This window comes from Aulonocara stuartgranti, assembly GCF_965226115.1.
Source record: "Aulonocara stuartgranti genome assembly, chromosome: 11".
Classification (NCBI taxonomy): Eukaryota; Metazoa; Chordata; class Actinopteri; order Cichliformes; family Cichlidae; genus Aulonocara; species Aulonocara stuartgranti.
Window position 1 is genome coordinate 34,179,108 of NC_138947.1, and position 21,502 is coordinate 34,200,609.

Below are 21,502 nucleotides of genomic sequence, written 5' to 3' on the forward strand. Positions count from 1 at the left end.
ATAAAATAAAAAAATTTTGGGGTTTACACTCAGTCTTTCAAATAAATTCAAGTGAAACACAGCAGAAAATAAATAAAATCAAAGACTCAGCGGTCCTGTTGCTCTATTTTCACCTGTATAGCAGGCAGATGTTTGCCCCACACAGTAAACAGCGGACGCTAATGTTTTTCTTTTTACGGAATCAGACTCAAAGTAAGGTCAGTACTTCCATGCTTTAAACGCTCATACTCTCTTCCGCACTCATATATATTATCCATTGTTCATCTGCACACAGCTGTTGCCACGAACGTTGCACTCGCTTACGTTGTCATGAGACACTCTCGCAAAAAAAAAATCACGGTTTTAGTTATGGGAAAGTAACAGTAATCTAATTACCATTTTTGTAATCCCTTACTTTACTCGTTACTTGAAAGAAGTAATCAGATTACAGTAACATGTTACTTGTATTGCGTTACTGCCCAACTCTGGTCCTGATTGGCTGTAGACCATTGTCAGTTAATCTCGTGCTGTGTCTCCTGTACAGTACAGAATGGGTTCAGTTTGTCAAATTTACATAAATCTTCGATCGCTAACAGTGTGACTCTGAAGTGCTGTACTGTATGTTTGTAAGTTTTCTCCCCAACGAACACAACAATGTCAACAAAACGCTTTGCACCGTCAACGGCACCTGCGGGTGCCTTTGGTTTCATTCTTTAATACTGGACTTATTTTTCTATGAAGGTTTGAACTTTGAGAGTGTTTAAGCAAGAGAGAAAAGTGTGAAAATGTTCGTGCCTGTCTGAGAAAAGTGTAGAAAGTGTGTAGTGAGGGGTTTACAGCCTTAAAACATCTATAATAATTGTAAAAAATAAAGCTGGCTGCTTCGGTCCGCAGTAAGGTCCCCTTTACTAAAGGGGATAAGAGAGGGGCTCTTTTATCAGCCAGCCTTAATTAACAGTTTTACAGTCCTCACCATAGGTCCATGATTATATACGCTGTTTAAAGTGTTCCTGCAGAAAAATTGAAAGTCTATAGAGAAATTAATTTACATATATTCCTATTATACTTGGCTGCATTCACAGCATTGTAAGATGGTGAATGTTGATGTACCCTTAGGGCCACTCCTCGATACATGTAATAATAAGTTGTTATTCAGCATTATTAGTGGCATCATTACTCCTGCTACACTTACTGCTCCTATATTGTCAAATAAGGAGTGTCAGTGTTTTCTTTCCTTTTTTGTTGACAAGGTCAAAAATGTAAGAAATAATCTCTTCCTCAGCATCTGTGTTGATGGTTCCCACACCAGTCAGCCTGTTATCTTGGTCTAGTGAAGCTTATTGGTACAATGAAAGACTCTTCTTGCTCCCTGGATGTTTCACCTACAGTACATCTTTGTTCAAAAATGTCTTGCAGTGGATTTGTTCCAGTTTGCTCAATATTCTAAATGTGTCCTGGCCTGTGGTAAGTTATCTACTTATTTCAATGCTGTCATCCACCCACTTTTGAAAAAAGACAACTTGGATCCTTCTCTCATTGGCAGTTATAGACCCAGCTCCAAGCTTCCATTTACTGCTAAGGTATTAGAGAAGGTTGCGGTCAACCATTGAACTGCTGCTCTGACTACTTTTAGTCAGGTTTTCTTAGGTCACATTCAACTGAAACAGCACTTCTAAAAGTATGAAATTACATTTTGATGCAGAGTGACAAGAGTAACTGTTCTATGTTGCTCATGTTGGACCTTACGTCAGCTTTTGATACAGTTGACCATCATATTCTGCTTAACAGGCTGAGGTGCTTGATTGGGGTATCAGGAACTGCCTTGGAGTGGTTCTCTTCATACCTATATGACAGATCCCTTTCTGTAGCTACTTTTAAAGTACAGATCTCCCCTTTATCCAGTCCATTTTGGTATAACCCAAGGTTCTGTTTGGGGGCCTCTGTTGTTCTTATTATATTTGCTCCCCCTTGGGCATGTTTTATCAACCTTTAAGGACATCCCTTGCAGATGATATTCAATTATAGATAGATTATAGATCAGTGGACAATAAGTAGACAATACAACACTAACCCTAAGTTTTATTTGAATTTAGAAGCAGAAAATTAGAGGATATGAGGGTCTCTAAGTCTTTAAGCCAGAGGTGTCAAACTCATTTTGGTTTGGGCATCTTTCTTTGCCTTTAGACAATAATTCTGATGGCAAAAGAACCAAACAGGACAGGCGGAAAACAAACAAACAAAAAAAAACAACTAATTTTGGTTCAGGGGCCACATAGAGCCGGAGCAGTACAATTATAACATAATTACCTATAAATAATAATAAGTCCATGTTTTTTTTCCTGCAAAGAAGTAGTACATTAAAGAACCTCCATGTTTAATCAAATATCCTTTTACAAAACATATGAAAACAAATAACAACCTCTGATTTCTTAAAGTAAGTGTTTGCACAAGTACAAACATAACTATAAGACAAAAACATTGGGAAATGGAAAATGTAGTATTGTACTTTAAAATTCATGGCATTGCATGAACAATAGGAGTCCACCAAACCAAACTCTTTCGCAGTGAAGCTGTTGACTTACATTAAATTTAATATTTTTTAACTACAGCAAAAATTCATTTTCACAGAACTGTTTTCTTTAAGTGTAATATGTGTCTGAAGCAACATTTTAAAGGAGTTAGTCATTTCTGGGCTATTTTATTTTTGCTTCTGAAACTTGGCATCTTTTAGTTTGCACATGTGCATCAATATCAGGTGTCATGTCTTGACTAGCAGTCAATCTTAGGCTTGAGTGCAATTTTGTTTTATTGATGTTCATTACTGAGAAAACTTCTTCACAAAGGTGGTTGTCCCAAACATGCACAACATTTTTGCAGCCAGGGCTGTTAATTTTGGGTACCCTGGCAAAAGATATTGATAAAATGTGTCCAAACCTATTGAGGCAAACTTGTCCTTTAAATTACATTGCAAATCAACCGTTGGATTTCGACAGGCACATCAGAAGTTTTGAGTGTGAAGGGTAAGCGAAAAACTGCAAATTCTGTCTCGAGTTCATCAAAAATTTGAAACAGTTTCTTAAACTCACACAGCAATCCTGCAATCTTGTCTTTATCCTGTTTAATGTCACCATTAATGCCTGTTGCACATACCTTTCTTAGGCAAGGGAATTGTGCAGGGTCACCACTTGACAGCTGTGTCTCCCACAAGTCAGCTTCAATTTGAATGCACGTATGCTGTCATAAAACTGTGTGACAACTTTTTTGCAGCCTTGGAACATTTTGTTCAGAATATTCAAGTGCTCTGTAATATCCACCAGAAATGCAAGATCCTACAGCTGTTGGCTAATGTTGGCAAATGCTTGTCTCTTCTCAGGACACGAGTTCTGCAGCTTTGGTCATGCATCTTTTAACAAACTCACCGTCGGAATACGGCTTTGATGTTAATGCTATTTCATTAACAATTACATAGGTGGCTTTTACTGCTGCTTCACTGACCTCTCGGCTCCGGGTAATAATTGACCCCCCAGCAATTCATTTTTCCTCTCTCCTCAGTTGTCCTCGCAAGATGTTGTATTTTCTACCATGATGAGTCTTATAGTGAATATATTATATAAATATTATATTCCTTAGGCACAGACACACTTGTTGATTACACTCAAAGCACACAGGTCTGTATGAATAAATAGGAAGCATGTATTTCTCTTGGAAAACCCTACACCCCATTATCCACTTTTCTCCTTTTTGACAAAAACATTTTGGCTAATGAGGGTGTCAAGGTGAGTAGGGAATAAGGTAGCCTACACCAAATTTGCAGAAGTCGTGTTGCTACCATCTGCTGTTCACAGTGGCAGACTTGCTGCTTCTTTTACTCTAATTGTGTGGATGCCTCAAAGACATCCACACTATTGAGTTCCTGTTTCTCTTTATACTTTGTTAAGTGTGCCTATGCCAAGAGGCACACTTACACTGGTGGGCCAGGTTCGAATCCTGCTCAGGGCAACATTTTCTTTTCACCACTTTTCAGCAAAAATTTCTCTGTCTTTACCCTTTCAGTAAAATTTTTTGCTTTTCACCACTTTTCAGCAAAAATTTTCTGCTTCTTCACCTGTTTTCAGCAGAATTCTCAGTTTCTTCACTGCCATACAACTTTTTGCAACTTTTTCAGCTTTTTTCAGCAGACATCTTCAGCGTTAAGGCATCCACACAGCATTTTCGCAGGAAATGCAAATTTTTCTAGTTCTTACTATTATTCTCCATCTTCCGCCTAAATTTCGCCGCGTAACTCGCCCCACAGTTTTGAGACAAGGTTCACATATGTTATATCATTTTGTGCGGCTGGATCTGGAATGGTATGCTATGACTTTTGGTGTTTATGACTTTTATAGTTTTTTAAATATTAATATTTCAGTTCAAATTTTCCCGCGCTTATCTGACCCAGTTTTGAGACAAGGGTTACATATGTTATATCATTTTGTGCGGCTGGATCTGGACTAGTATCCTATGACTTTTGGTGTTTATGACTTTTATAGTTTTTTAAATATTTCGATTTTAGTGCAAATTTGACCCATTTCTAGGCCCAATGGGAAAGATTCAACTTTTGGCCCCATAGAAACAGATTTCAAACTTCATTTGTGGTGTGCTGGCTCTCTCTAGTGGTATGTCAGGAGTAGTACGGCCTGTCTACCCTTATTTGGATTACCGTAGTGATGACAATATCAACGGCGCGCACGGCATCGCTGCTTTCAGGAGCCATTGGCATTTTTAAGGTTGCGCGAACCATTGAATAGTTACGGTAAGCGAAAGGGAGTATGCTTGGTGGAAAACTCCATATCCCACAATTCATAGCACGCCTCTACCGAGTGAAAAAATGGCGGCTGCCACCTCGTTTTTATATTCCTCTTATTCGTGTTTCTAGGTCACAAAATAAACATTTAAGATATTTTCAGGCGAGAATGTAATTTTGTAAACTTCAAATATCTGCTCGTTTTATCAAGACTTCCCATATTAGCAACAGTTCTCTCACAATGTTGCTACTAGCCGGCTAGCGCCGCTTCGCTCGAAAGCACCCAGGCTTGGCTTTCAGTGAGGCGGCTTACACTCATTTCACCCCCCGATCGCTCACAAATAGTCTGTGTCTACGTATATATGGGCCGATGATTCCTTTATTCATTTTAGTAATGGTATAAACAGTGAAAGGTGGTTGTCCAGATGCTGGTCGATGTGGAAAAATTAACTGAGTTGCTTGGTGGTGGCTAACGCGGAGCTACAAGAGAGGGCAGCTAGCCACTGGTGTATGACAGAAAGGGCATGCGGGGAAAGACACATGCGAGGCGGCAAGGCGGCCGCCGATTGACCGGTGGTGGCTAACACGGAGCTCAATCGTGGATAAGGGAAACCGAAGGCAGGAGAAGCAGGCGGCTGCTGGTCGGCGCGTCAGGTTAACTGAATTTCAGGTAAGAACTTATGAACTGCACTCTATTTGGGTCAGATATAAACCGAGTTTAGGTGTAGTTTATTTTCGTTGTGCTGACTTTTTACAATCACTTACTGCTAGCTAGCATGACGGAGTTTCTATACAGCTGTGTGCGCGCTAAGTTACTGATGTTGAACTTTATGACAGCCTCCCCTGTCATTCTCTCGCCTGTTGAAACTTCAATCATGAAACTGATCAATGATCGGCTTTTCTCTCGTTTGTTTATTGCGCTAAACAACAGCAGCACGTTTAAGCTTGATCAGCTGTTGTTAGAATTCATTTGATTTTAATTTCTAGTATCAGCTGATGTTTGCTGGAGCCACAGCTGTAAAAAAGGGCTGGTCGAAACCAGGAGATGTCCTTACTGAATCATCAGAGCTGAACAGGTGATGGAGAAACAGGTTTACCTTTTAGGTGACATGAATGAGTTGAAGGGAAGTTATAAACTGTTTCTGAGAGACAAATAACACCAGGATCCTTTTCTAAGTAGCTGACAGCTGGTAACTGTGAAGGGGCGGATCTAGCAAAGCCTTTGCCAGGGGACCAGGTAGGGCATTAACAGGGAAAGGGGGACACAAAGATATACTTTTCTTTCTTGCTCTCATATAAAATATTTACCTTTTATTAAATAGTTATCTGAATCTTACAACCAATAATACACAAGATTGGCTGTAGACCATTGTTAATCATTCAGAACACTGTGTAAAAATAACAAAAAATAAAAAGTAAATGCAAAAGTGCATAAATATTTATTTTACGTGTTTGATGTGTGTGGCAGGGCGTGGTCTGCAGTGCCGCTGCAGGGGAGGTGGACCCACAGGCGTAAAGTCTGTGCTCTCTCGGTTGTTTTTGGCAGGAGGCCCGGGTTCAAATCCCGCTTTTGGCAACAATACTTTCAGTTCACAGTTGAACTTTTTTAACTCTTTTCAACACAGATTTTAGCTTCTTCACCCATTTTCAGCACAAATTCCAGTTTTTTCAGCTGTTTTCAGCAAAAACCTCTTTTCAGTAGAAATTATGCTGATTCACCTCTTTTTCAGCAGACATCTTCAGCGTTGAGGCATCCACACAGCATTTTCGCAGGGTATACAAATTTTTCTAGTTAAAACATTGCGCTCCTCCCCTTTGACTAACACAGTGCTCCCCTCTCTTCTGACTAACATCCGTGTGGACGATTTAGGAATGGCATTTTGTTACAAATTCTGAGTTCCTGTCTTTTATGATTTTTTGTTTTTATATTTCAAAATTCATCCAGCAGGCTGGTTTTGGCCCACATGCTGTACGTTTGACACCCCTGCATCAGGCTGTACATGTGTGTAATTTGGCAGCATGAATATATATGGTGGGCATCATCTGCATAGCAGTGAAAATGCTATGTTTTTGATACTGCCTAACTGAAGCACCTATAATGTAAACAGAATTAGTGCAAACACAGAACCTTGTGGAACTCCATAATTAACCTTAGTGTATGAAGAAACCACTGCAGAACATTACTGTTAAATCCTACAGCATGCTCTAATTGTTATAATAAAATTGTCATGGATCGCTGTGTGGCAAGCAGGAGGAGGACCCAAATGCAAAACTCACAGACACGGGGATGAACTCGAGAAACACAGCTTTAATGCTGAACACAGGAAATACAAAACTAAACTGGGGAAAAGTAAACTAACACTCGCAGGTAGACACAGGAAGATCCACACAACATGAGGGAGAACGCGACGCCGAACAGAGGGAGACGCAGACAGAAATACACAGAGGGTTAACGAGGAAAGTGGGAACACACGGGGAACACAGCTGACACAGATAACCATAACGAGACAGGGCGGGGTGAACATAACACTGACGGGAGACAGGCAGAGTCAAACAGGAAGTACAGAGGTTCAGACAGGAGGAGAGAGCACGGGGAAAACACAGACATAACGGGCTGGGGAAAACATGGAATAAAACACGAAAGGGGACAAGGGCTCATGAATACATAGAGGGGCACACAGGGGGTGAGAGTCACAAAGGGAAAGCACACAGGGAACAACATAACAGGGTAACTCAGGAAACAGAACCTAAACAGGGAACTGAATACAAAAATACAAGAGAACTAAGAATACTGGGCCAACACGGCCCAGGACCATGACAAAAATATTATGGTCAGCGGTATCAAATGCTGCACTAAGGTCTTGTAGGACAAGCACAAAGATGAGTCCACTGTTAGAAGTCATATGAACATCTCTTTGTAAATTTCATTAAAGGTGTTTCTGTACTTTCATGAGCTCTGAAACTCTTTAAATAAACCCTCCTTCTGCAGATCATCAGGCATCTGTTTTACAACTACTCATTTAAGAATTGTTTAGATAAAAGGAAGGTTGGAGATTGGCCTGGTACTGTATATTGGTGGTTTAATTACTACCAGCTTAAATGCCTTTGGTACATAGCCCATTAATTGAGTTATGTTGACCATATTTAAGATTGAAGCATAAATTAAGTCGCCCTCAGGATTACAGGCCTGCATTCAATACCGTCAGGCCGACCCTCTTGGGTGATAAGCTGACAGTGATGCAGCTGGATGCCCCTTGTGTCCTGGATTGTTTGAATACCTGACAGTAAGGCCAAAATATGTGCATGTTCAACACAAGGGACCATCCACTCCCCTTTTCTCTTCATCCTCTACACCATAAGACTTCAGCAGCTGCACAGTGACCTGCCATCTTCAGGAGTTTTCTGCAGACTCTGCAGTTGGATGTTGGATGCATCAGTGAAGGTGATAAGACAGAGTAATTGGCTCTGGTTTACTCTGTAAATGGTGAATGGAATGGTTCTTATGTAGCGCTTTTCTACTCTGAGCACTCAAAGCACTTTATACAACTCGTTCGTTCACTCAATTACACCCATTCACACAAGCACTTTTCTAAGGTTTTAGTGCTAAGGGAGACCCCTTCCCTCCATTGATATTTGCCTTAGTAATAGAGCCCCCTTGCTGAAAGCATATGTAAAGATCCAATTACAACGTTTTTGGTTATAATATTGACACAACTACTAATAAAATCTCACTCTACATGGATAATGTGTTATTATACATCACCCAGCCAGAAAAGACTATTCCTGCTGTATTTGTCAAAATTAAGTTATTTGGGTCCTTCTCTGGATATAGGATGAATCTGAATAAAAGTAAACTAATCCCTATACATGTGAGTAACCCATCTTGGCTACAAAACCTCCCATCCAGCATGGTATAGACAGAGTTTATGAGAAGCTCACTTATCTGGGTACTCAGCTGTTCCTCTCTATTAAAACCTAACTTCTCTCCTTTAATATCTGAGCTTCAGTCAAGTATACAGTTCTGGAACATGTTCCCTATATTACTCATTGGTAGAGTTTATGCTATAAAGATGATAATTTTGCCCAAGTGGTTGTACTTATTATAAAATCTCCCCATGTTCCTTCCTAAATCATTTTTTAAAAACCTGAATTCACTCATCTTACCTTTTTCGTGGAGCAATAAAACACATAGAATTTGCTAGGAAACATCTTTTCAAGTCTAAAATAGAGTGAGGGTTAGTGCTTCCAAATTTCCTGTTCTATTACTGGGCTTCGCATATAAAATTCATGACATTCTGCTTAGCTGACAACAGCAGTCCCCTCACGTGGTTGCAGCTGGAGCTTCTCAGCCTTATTGTATAGGAGCTTTACTGCTGTCTTCCCTGCCCATTGATAAGTCGATGTATGACGGCTACTAAACTATACTTTAATTTGAAGTCTTTATCTTCTATCACACCCACTGTAGGCAATCCATCTTTTCTAGAAAATACATTTAGACTTTGGAAACAGGTGCACAATCAGTTTTGCACAATCAGTAATCTGTACTGGGAGGGTATCTTTGCCTCTTTCAATCAGTTACAAGGGATACACAAGTTACCAGGGAGAGACATTTTCAGATACCTGCAGATACTGTAAGAGACAATGTCAGGAAATGCGTACAGGGTTTTGAGTGTCTATAAGCCACAGTTTAGTTTTTTGCTCTGGTCTCCTGTTAAGACTTGAGTGAGAAACTTTACAGACTAACAATACAAAAAGTAAACAGAGAAAAAATACTTGGCAAAGTTTTCATGATGTGATTTTTTTTACAAACTTTTAAAGATTATATAATTTGCTCTTGACTGTTAATATACACCTTATACGAGACAACAGTAAATGTGAAAGAAGCTAAAAAGAAATTGGTCTTCCACTAATTTAGAAAAATGTTACCTAGCATGGATGTCTTTATGATAAAAAACCTATATATTATTATTATTATCATTATTATTATTATTATTCATGATTAATAAACATTTCCATTCTTTCATCTAGTACAACAACAAGAGGCAACCGTAAGATCTATGACAGTAGATAAATGCTATATATGACCGAATCTATTTACCACCTTTGTCCTATTGACTCCCTCACTAAACTAGCTTTAACTGTCACTTGATCGAAATCATCAACATTTATTTAGCATGTCTAAAACAATTCAATATTTACAGTATTTTCCGCACTAAGGCGGACTTAAAATCCTTTAATTTTCTTAAAAATCCACAGTGCGCCTTATATTGCGGTGCGCCTTATGTATGAATTCTGGTTGTGCTTACGGACGTCGAACCAATTTTATGTGGTACACGGCGCAAAAATCTGTCAAAAATGACTTTGGTAAGCCATGAAGCCGCACCGCTTGATGGATTGTTGAGGCATTACAGCTACTGTAGTCAGGAGCCTTGAGTAATCTGGGTTCAAAACTCTGTCCGCTCTAGGTCCCAAAGTCACTGCGGCATCACTGAGAGTTAAAAACTGTCTAAATTCTTTCATCTTTAAATGGTAAATGGCCTGCATTTGTATAGCGCTTTTCTAGTCCCTAAGGACCCCAAAGCGCTACACACTACATTCAGTCATTCACACACTGGTGATGGCAAGCTACATTGTAGCCACAGCTACCCTGGGGCGCACTGACAGAGGCGAGGCTGCCGGACACTGGCGCCACCGGGCCCTCTGACCACCACCAGTAGGCAAACATGGGGTTAGTATCTTGCCCAAGGATATTTGGCATGCAGTCAGGAGGCAGCCTGGGATCGAACCACCGACCTTCTGATTAGTGGCTGACCTGCTCTGCAACCTGAGCTACAGCCACCCCATCTTTAATAGAATGATCAGTGTTGCTGCTTTACCAGGTGTAAGAATTAAGTTAAACATCCAGGCATCCATGACAACAGAATTGATTAAATTTAATAGAGTTAGAAGTTAGCAGGAAGTTAGCTCGCTAGTTTCGACCTAAACATGATATACCATGTTCTGACAGAAAGATTTCTGAAAAAATTAAAACCTACAGCTCTGCTATTGCTTCCGACAGAAAACTTAACAGCAGTGACTTTTGTAGGGTTGGACTAGCTGGTATATAATGCTACGTGATCACTAGCGACACATCATAACGAACACAGTGAAGCTTCAAGATGAATGCTAACTTTTTTCCACTTGATAAAAGTTAATGGGGGGGTTCCAGAAGGTTAGGGACAAATGCAATCACATGGCAGGATGCTTTAAACGGACCAAACTTCAGTCAGGAGAAAACTGAGATAATCCATTCACAACACAACGTTAGTCATTAATATACTGTAACAACATGGGAATAGAGCAGCTGTGAGAGAATTCAACATTAATGAATCAATGGTACAGAAGTGGAGGAAGCAAGAAGAATAAGTTGAGTAAAGTTTGGCTTACCTGACTGTTTTGTTTCGTTTAATGCGCCTTATAATCTGGTGCACCTTATGTATGAAAACAGACCCGTTTATCGACAGTGCGCCTTATAATTCGGTGCGCCTTATGGTCCGAAAAATACGGTAGTAGGGTCATATAGCAGGCTGCACACCACAGGCTTTTAGACCTTCTGTAATCAAGTATTTTCACTGAACAAAAATGTGAACGCAACACTTTTGTTTTTGCTCCAATTTTTCATGAGCAGAACTTAAAGATCTGAAACATTTTCTACATACACAAAGGACCCATTACTATCAAATATTGTGCACAAATCTGTCTAAATCTGTGTTAGTGAGAACTTCTCGTTTGCCGAGATAATCCATCCCACCTTACAGGTGTGGCATGTCAAGGTGCTGATTAGGTAGCATGAATATTGCACAGGTGCGCCTTAGGTCACTCTGATATATGCAGTTTGATAACACAGCACAATGCTACAGATGTCGCAAAACCAGTCAGTATCTGGTGTGGCCACCATTTCTCTCACAATGGTGCCTCACACAGTAAGGAAAATGGTGTGCAGTGGGCATAGAGTTGATCAGGTTGTTGATTGTGGGCTGTGGAATGTTGGTGAACTCCTCTTCAATACTTGTACAAAGTTGCTGAATATTGGCAGGAACTGGAACATGCTGTCATATATGCTGAGCTGAGCGTCCCAAACAGTCTGGGGAGTATGCTGGCCATGAAAGAACTGGGATGTTTTCAGCTTCCAAGGAATTGTGTACAGATCCTTGCAATATGGGGCTGTGCATTATCATGCTGTAACATGAGGTTATGATCATGGATAAATGGCACAACAATGGTCCTCAGGATCTCAATAAGGTATCTCTGTGCATTCAAAATGCCAACAATAAAATGCACTTGTGTTCATTGTCCATAACCCCACCGCCATCATGGGCCACTCAATCCACAACGTTGACGTGATCATGCTGGATGTGGAGGTCCTGGGCTGGTGTGGTTACATGTGGTCTGCGATTGTGAGGCCGGTTGGATATACTGCCAAATTCTCTGAAACGCCTTTGAAGATGGCTTATGGCAGAGAAATGAACATTCATTTCACAAACAACAGTTCTGGTAGACATTCCTGCAGTCAGCATGCCAATTGCACACTCCCTCAAAAGCTGCGACATCTGTAGCATTGTGCTGTGTGATCAAACTGCATATTTCAGAGTGGCCTTTGATTTGCGGCAGTCTAAGGCACACCTGTGCCATATTCATGCTTTCTAATCAGCACCTTGACATGCCACATCTGTGAGGTGGGATGGATTATTTCGGCAAACGAGAAGTTCTCACTTACACGGATTTAGACAGATTTCTGAACAATATTTGATAGTAATGGGTCCTTTGTGTATGTCGAAAATGTTTCAGATCTTTAAGTTCAGCTCATGAAAAATTGCAGCAAAAACAGAAGTTGCGTTTATATTTTTGTTGAGTGTAATTGAGTGCTTTAGACCTACAACCAACATTCCTTTTACTGATAAAGTCCTTTAAAATCCCTGTGTCTGTGAAAGGAATCAATTGTTTGAAAAGTTTCAGTTAGCACAAAAACGGATGTCCAGTCAGTTACTAACAATCTCCTAATGGCGCCAGACAATGGACTGTCTCTATGCATGTCCTGCTGGATCATTGTTGCTTTTGACACCAGTAATCGCAAAATTGAATTGCACTGGAACAACTGAGAATAAAAACTATACTACAGTGATTTGAGTCATATTTATTGGATTAATTAATTTTTAAAATTTAAATGATGAGCCTTCCACACACAAAAGTTAGTTATACAATTCCACAGGGCTCCCATTCTGATAATCTCATTATACTAATCATTAAGAATCTTCAAAGTTTATGAAAAAGAACCTACAAAAATCAGAATATATTTTTTTGCAATGTAAAAAATCTTTGCATTTTAAAATTATATTAAGCAATCCTTCCTAGTCTTTATAAAACACAAAGCAACTCATATTTAGGAAATATGGCATAATGAATGTTACTCCAGACAAAAGTGTTTGTACCTGATAGAGCTCAATTCGTTGCTCAGACACTCGGGCCCCAGGGTTTTGAAGACGGAAGATCCTGAGCTCTGCCTTCACCAAGTTGGAGGCATTCTTCTCCATAGAGGACACATCAAAAGTCAGCCGCCGGAAGTAAGGGCTGAAGAGTGTAGGAGAAATAACATCTGCAAAAAAATGTAAAGGAATTGTGTGAATAAGGATTGGATACTTAATGACTGCTAATGGAACGCTTGCTTTGGACTGAGGCAGTCAATTCCAACTACTAAAATGAAACTACAATTAAGGAAAGACATCACAGCCTGAGAGGGTTGTGGGACTGAAGTTCAATGGTCCAATCCCCTACTAGTCAAGCCTGCTTGAGGAGTTCTTCAGCAAGACATTACAAAATTGTCACCACCAATTAGTGTTAGTTTGCATCTGATAAAGTGTTGTAAGGGGTGCTTTCAGTGGTTACCAGACAAGAAAAGTGCTGTATGAATGTTAGTGCATGTACCATTTACAACTGCGCCCACAAATTACACATACTTTGTCATTATCTTCTAAACACAAGCAGAAAGGGAGGGGCAGCAGTCTTCCATTGTATTAATCAAAGACACAGCCAAGGCATACCAGTGGCCAAGGGAATAGTGGGTGCTATGGCAGGTTCCTTTGCTCTTACTAACAAGAGCTATCACCTTGTCCACCCCTAATCTTTCAAGATTAATGGATTAGGCAGGATAACTTGGTGGGACAATGCTTAGTGGTGGGCTCACAACAGATAGGGACATGTAGTGTCTGTGCTGCACTCAGTGGTGATGCTAGGTTGATGCTGACTTCGGGGTGGGTCTTCCCTCTAGACTGGTTAGAGAAAATCGGCCACAGATTTTTTTTCTCCCACTTGTGGCACTAGGGGTAGCAGTAGGCTAGGCCAGATGGCTCCCTGGCCTAAATGCTTGATTTAGACTTCTCAGGAAATCTACATCCAAACTTAGATGGTAACCAGAATCGCCTTTTAATCCCTATACTGCAACGTTACATTCCAATTGTTGTGGTATGCATCAAACTGACATGTAGTTACATTTCTCAAGAGTTGCACACCAGGCTACGTAGAAGCTTGTGGCGAAGGGTTAAAATGGGACTCCCAGTTATGGCTTAAGTTATGACGTAGATCTGATGCAGAAATATAATTCACACGTAAATGAAGTGAGGCTGGTTATTGCAGCTGTGGCCAGTTGCTTAATTATGCCTCCCCCTGTCTTTGAGAACAATAGTATAGTAAGCAAATAACCAGCTGAAAATGCAAAGGGAAATACAAAAAGAACTAAAAAGACATGGTCTTGCACCAAGCTGAACACCCCTGTGTTGTGTCAAGTTTCCTCAAATCAGGTGAACCAACACAAAGCCTACTACAGTCATTACAGTGTGTGGCTATTGATAAAGATGTTGACAAGGGCAGCTTCATTAAAACATTTAATTTATTAATAAAGTCAACTGACTTCTCTCAAATATAAATAAACCCATTCATTATTTTAATTACACCTTTCTGGCATACAGAAAATAAACATTTAATAGTACTTCTTCAAATCTTCTTTGCTCCTACCATTTTTTTAAATGTTAGTATTTATATGTGGACTATGTTACTTTTTGAGAAATGTTATTACAATTGATATCAAAAGTGCTGTAACCACATCTAAGAAAGTCATGAACCTATTGTTTACTTGCATTTCATGTACCATTACAGTAGAGGACACCTACCTACAATTCCCACACAAGTCAGCTATCTTGTTGACAGTGCTGCAGCCTCACTGTGTATGACACTCAATACTGTTGGTCCCTTTGAAAAAACAAGCATTGAATCAGAGAAGACCAGATTCTTGGTACAACTCAGAAGAGAATAGAATAGAATAGAGAATAGAAAAACAGTAAAGAGTAGCTGAAAAGCATGGACAGATATATTTTGTGGCTGGGCTTTTTCCATAAGGAGTGTCCCTTTCATGGCACAAAATTTGGGGGGAAGAGTATTTAAATCACATAAATATGATTTATGAAGATTAGTGTTAAATGTACTATTTTTCTGTTTAGTGTTAAACCTACAAAAGTTTTGGTTCCAAGAGTATATGGGGCTTGTGACATTTGAGGTGTTTTATTTATTGGGAATGAGAGTGGGAAATGTTTTCAGAACTAGTGCATAATAGTCCCAGGCAGATGGTGCAATGCTTTGAACATAGTCCAAAAATTCGACCCTGCCCTGTAACTCTTCACTGAGTCCTCACCTTGCATGTTTAAGTCCCTTTCTGTTCCTCTATAGTAATACTCATATTTTACTGAAACCAACCTTAACTGAGATGTTGCAGTTTTTTGTCACATTTCTACACAGAGATCAGTACAAAATTAAAACATATTTCCTCAGCAGAACAATTTTCATGTGGTTTCTTTCTTTTGGTTACTACCTTATTCACAAGCTACTCAGTGTGGAACTACCACACTGGGTAGCTCCACATTTGATATTGCAGAGAGCACGCCCAAACACGCAGATCGTCCCAAGCAGCCAGGAAATCAGATTTTTTCAGACATATCTTAAATTGAACATCATATTGACAACCAGGTTGGGTCATGGTTGGATGTCCAAATTGTGGGCTTAGTTTAGAAAACTTATGTCCAGAATTGGTCATGGAGCAACGGGCCCAATATAGAAATGATCCACGTATCTATCTGACACATCCCATGTTTAGTGGGAACGACCTTGATGACCTCTAATTTTCTGTTTCTGAATTCAGATAAAACTGAGATTATTGTATTAAACTTAGGCATAAAAGATCTCTTAGGAGTATGGCATCTAACCAGATGCTTACTTTGGTTGGCATTATAACCTCCAGTAACAATGAGGAATCTTGAAATTGTTTTTTTTCCTACAATGCGCATATTAAACAAATGCCTAGGAACACTTTCTTCCATTTTTGCAATATCTCTAAAATTAGAAACATCCTGTCTCAGGGATGCTGAAAAACTAGTTTATACATTTATTATTTCTAGGCTGGACTACTGTAATTCATTATTATGAGGCTGCCACAAAAATATCCTGAAAAGGCTTTGGTTCATCCAAAATGTAGCAGCAAGAATACTGACAGACTAGACAGACTGACAGACTAGAGAAAGCATATTTCTCCTATCCTGGCTTTTCTTCATTAGCTCCCTGTTAAATCCAGAATTAGTTTAAAATCCTTCTCCTTGCATACAAGGTCTTGAATAATCAGGACCCATCATATCTTATATTAATCTATTGAAAGTTGGTGCTACTAATTCCTAGAGGTGTTCCAACTCTTGGCTTTATAAAGTGAATTTCCTGATTTAAATCGATTTTAGTTTGAATAATGCTATATTGATTCATTAATTCTAAAAACTAGTGCTGTCAATAGATTTGAAAAAATAAAAAAATAAAAACTAATTAATCTCACAATTTTCTGTAATTAATCACAATTACTTGATCAAGAGCATGGTTGCAGTTACATTTTTTTTAACTTTATATTTAAGCTTGTAACTGACATTTATGCAATATAAGGAAGTAAATGCAGAATAAACACAAAGAATGTATGCTTAAATTCAAAGAGAATTTGAATAGTTTTCTTTAATCTTTTAGCACAGGTTCTCTCCTGTGAAATACAACTTTAAAAAAAAAAAGTACACACAAATATATAATATATATTAGTGCTGTCAAACAGTTAAAATGTTTAATCAGATTCATCACAGGGTTACTGTGGATTAATTTTGATTAATCACGATTAAATATCATTCATTTTTATTCTATATTAATCACATTTCATTTTGCATGAGCAAACAGACTGGAGAAAAAAGGGAAAATATATGCACTTAACATGTTTATTGAACATCTTGAACATTCATGTTAACAAAAAACTCTGACAGAGAGAGTGGATAAATGTTTACACTCTTGGGGAGGCACTTCAATGTCCTTGAAACGAGGAACCAAAGATATACTCTGGCTGCAACATTTTGGATTAAATGTTTTTAAGACATCCTTATAATAGTGACATACAATAGTCCAGGCCAGAAGTAATAAACGCATGAACTAGGTTTTCCACTGGTTCTTATATAGCTCTTTTCTATTCTACTTGAGCGCTCAAAGTACTTTATACTTATCTCATTCACACAAGGACTCTTTTCCATGCTTAAGTGCTTTAACATTCAAACTCCAATAGACGTATCAGAGAGAAACTTCATGTTAGTATCTCGCCCATGATTTGACATACAGATTGTAAAGTCAAAAGACACGTCGTAGTCTCACTCCAAGCGCTTTATTCTTTATGCCATCATACACCACGTACACAAAACAACAACTCCTCGCGGGCAACAGTACTCTCGCGATATAACAGAAAATAACAAGTTAACAATCTCCCTCTTTCTTTTTTAAAATAAAAATATAAACACCTCTTTAAAACATTTGCATAAATATATATGTAAACAAAAAAATTGTCAACATTGTTGAACATTCAGAAAACATTTCAATGTACTTTACTTAAAGCATACTATCACTGCACAAAATAAACAATAGTGCATTTTAATGCAAAGAAAACTTAGTAAACAAAGGATCACAGTATCCAGAGTCCTTCGTCTAGTGCTTTTAGGAGGGTTAAAGGTGAAACTCCCTTTTTTGTCAGACAATCAGCAAGTTGGGATTTGGAATCTGACCAACAGTCTGATTTCCTTGGCTTGTATGAGCTCTTTTTGCTGCTCATTTCTAGCCTCTGTCTCTTCTCTGTAACCTGCTTAGTGGACTTGAGTGCATCAAACAAGGAATGATTGTCAGTCACACAGATCAACAGAAGAGCATTCAGACTAGTGTTATCAGTTGTAAGCTCAGAAAAAAGTGTTGCCTGGAAGACTGCACTGTCTATTCCATCTGACATGGCAAGAGTTTCTCCTGCCAGTGTACTTCTGACCACACGCCTGATTTTTTTAGACTGTCAAAAGAGAGGACAAAACTTTCCTCCTTTACCCATAAGGGCAATTAATGCCCCTGCTTGAGTACCGCCATCAGGAAGGTTGCCAAATGATGCGACACTGAAAACAACCAATGCCAAATCCTCACTGTTACCCAAGTGCTGAAACTTAAGAGTCACTTTCTCTGCCTTAAGTTTACGGATAACTTTGTTCACATCATGAATGGACTGCACAGTTGCATCTTTAATATTAGATGCCAGGCTGTATATGTCAAACATAACATCTGGCCTCGTTTGTTTGGCAACCCACAAAATCTGTCCTATTTTTGACCTGAATTGCTCCCGTTCTGTTTCACTTAAGGAAGCATCCCCCTGTACAGCCCATGCTGCTTGTAACTGAACCGGTTGTAGGTTGTCAATGTAAAGTTGTTGATGCACCTCTATTACATCATTAACTGTACAAATGTCCATACCAACATAAGAAAAGCTGTCATATAGCCCGTCGGGCTATATGATAACCCAACGGGCGGGGCTGAGACAGATTTTGGTCGCCCGACCGGAGATATCGCTAGCTCCGGGACGTCGGGCTAGCGATTTTGCGAGCCCTGTAGCAAGAAATTAAAGTGTGCAGCAAAAACACTAAAAGGAAAAAGGGTTTGGTATTGTATAGCAACAAGTTCCTAGAGGGCAGTATACACACACATCACAGCATGGCAGACAAATATTGGCTCAATAAATTAGGCCATACTTGAGACACAGCCAAAAACAAAGCTCCAACTCCCATGTAGCATGAGAAATGCTCCGCAGCCCAGGCTCAGCCTGAGCATCAAACATCTTCCCCCCCATTTCCCCAGCACTTCTGCAAAAACCATCATCTTACACCAGACTGGTGCCATTGCTGTAAACAATGCATTGTTGGAGGAAAATGTAGTATTCTTAACTCTCTCACTCAATCTCCCCTTTTCTCTCCCTTCTGTTTTGCAATGCTGGCCACCGTGGCTGAGCAGTTCAAATAGCAATAGCATTCACGTCCTGCATGCTAGACCATGACTTAACAAAAATGTAGTACAAAAAAGTATGTGGAGCACACTGCTAGTAATTCCTTACATTTCTATTATGCCTACTAGCCAATTTGTATTACTTGTAGAAAGTTGCTTGTTTTACCAAATATTACAATTCACTTTGTGGTCTGTCAGTATTGGATACTGTAGGGAAAGCAAAACTACAAAGTTGATAGAATTTAGAAAATACATGTGGGTTAGTATTTAAGAAAAATAGCCAAAAGGTGTTGGGTCACAACATCATGGCATAATGGCAAACCTTGGCATTGATTCTCCTAGTATCTGTAACTCTACTCTAGGGATCAAAAAGTATTATTTTAGAAAATAAGATAAGATAACCTTTATTAGTCCCACACGTGGGAAATTTGTTTTATGAGTTTACTCTTGCTTTACTAGATTGTGGGGCTTGCCACCGCTCTTGTGGGACAACCAATTAAAAAATATAAGATGAAACACAGTTTTTGTTTTTAAGGATATGAGGACATGAACCTTTTTCAGCTTCTGAAATGGAACAAGCCAGAAAAAGTTTCCTCTTCATCTTTGTATAACGGTGCATGTGTGTGCATGACCCATAACTATCGTAAAACGCTACGACCGGAAGTAGACACCTTTCGCACATGCGGGGTACCGATCGGGTTTCTGGTACGAATCGGGTAGTGACAGCGCTCAACACCAATGACTGTATAAAAGATGGACGACGCGACAGCTCCCAAAAATGAAGCCAAAACATCTCTATCGCCCCCTGGTGTCTGGCTGCAGTATAGGTCATAAACCCCGTCTCCTCCATGTTAGCGATGGGATTGGGGTCAGACTAAAATTAATTAATTCTCCTCAGAAATTTTTTTTCCAAAGATTCTTTCTTTTGTTTTCAATAGTTCTCATCACGCTGATTTATGTCCAAGGGGTCTCCTCTCACATAAGTTTGATTCTAATTCCTACCGCGGTGATGTTAAATTGGGGTGAAACGTCATCATAACAGCTTTGACTGGCAGCTGCAGTCACGGAGAAACTTGCGTATCTCTGTTCGGGAATAGCAGATAGAGCGTAGGCTCTGAGAGGAGGACCAGCATTTACATTACGAAAACATGACCGACTGTTTTAAACTGACAGCCTGAGGTGTTCTTCAGTAAACTGGACTACCCGACAGAAGGACCCGAGGCCCCGCTGCACTTTTTCGGTAAGTTAAACGTGTTTGTAAGCTAATCCGTAACTACCGTCCTTAGCAAGACCTCACTAGCTAAAATGAGCACTGAGGTTCGTTTAGCTAATCTGTGCAGGTGAATGAATTTACCCTGACTAAAGAAATCAAGAGAAACTTTTATTACAAGTATTATACTGTAAAAGCAACAGGCTGCACTCTGCTTCAGCTCCTGTGCAGAGCTGAATATTAAATATGTGCAAACAACAGTAGATTTTCAGTCTCTTGCCACATCTGTAAAGACAGTAACATTTTTTTAAAAGCTTGTACTTCAGTAACTCCTCATTAATCAGGAACTATGGATTAAAGTACTGTAGTGTACTGTAATACTGAAAAGAATGTAAGAGAAGAACTTCAGATCCTGAGTGTGTGAGGACAGAAGGATCAGCTTTATTTCAATTTTGAGGGATAAAATTTAGATTTGAGTTTGATGATTCTGTTCTCTTTGTGATTACAGGAGCTGCCCTCACATTCAGACCTCAGCACCACCCAGTGACAGCAGACAGATCATCCAACATGTTCACATGTTAACTGCAAAATTAACTGATGAAAACAGTACAAAGGTTAAAGTACCATACAGGGAGTGCAGAATTATTAGGCAAGTTGTATTTTTGAGGAATAATTTTATTATTGAACAACAACCATGTTCTCAATGAACCCAAAAAACTCATTAATATCAAAGCTGAATGTTTTTGGAAGTAGTTTTTAGTTTTAGCTATTTTAGGGGGATATCTGTGTGTGCAGGTGACTATTACTGTGCATAATTATTAGGCAACTTAAAAAAAACCAAATATATACCCATTTCAATTATTTATTTTTACCAGTGAAACCAATATAACATCTCCACATTCACAAATATACATTTCTGACATTCAAAAACAAAACAAAAATCAGCGACCAATATAGCCACCTTTCTTTGCAAGGACACTCAAAAGCCTGCCATCCATGGATTCTGTCAGTGTTTTGATCGGTTCACCATCAACATTGCGTGCAGCAGCAACCACAGCCTCCCAGACACTGTTCAGAGAGGTGTACTGTTTTCCCTCCTTGTAAATCTCACATTTGATGATGGACCACAG

The 21,502-nt window shown here is 39.3% G+C and overlaps 1 protein-coding gene across 1 annotated transcript in view; it reads right to left on the reverse strand.

Annotated features, from left to right (window-relative positions):
- The window catches only part of tgfb2 (transforming growth factor, beta 2), a 46,502-nt gene that overhangs the window by 13,860 nt on the left and 11,140 nt on the right, over positions 1–21,502 (reverse strand). The window contains exon 2 of the mRNA XM_082551048.1: positions 13,231–13,394. Within this exon, the coding sequence (XP_082407174.1) occupies positions 13,231–13,394 (164 nt within the window). The remainder of the gene's footprint in view (positions 1–13,230; positions 13,395–21,502) is intronic.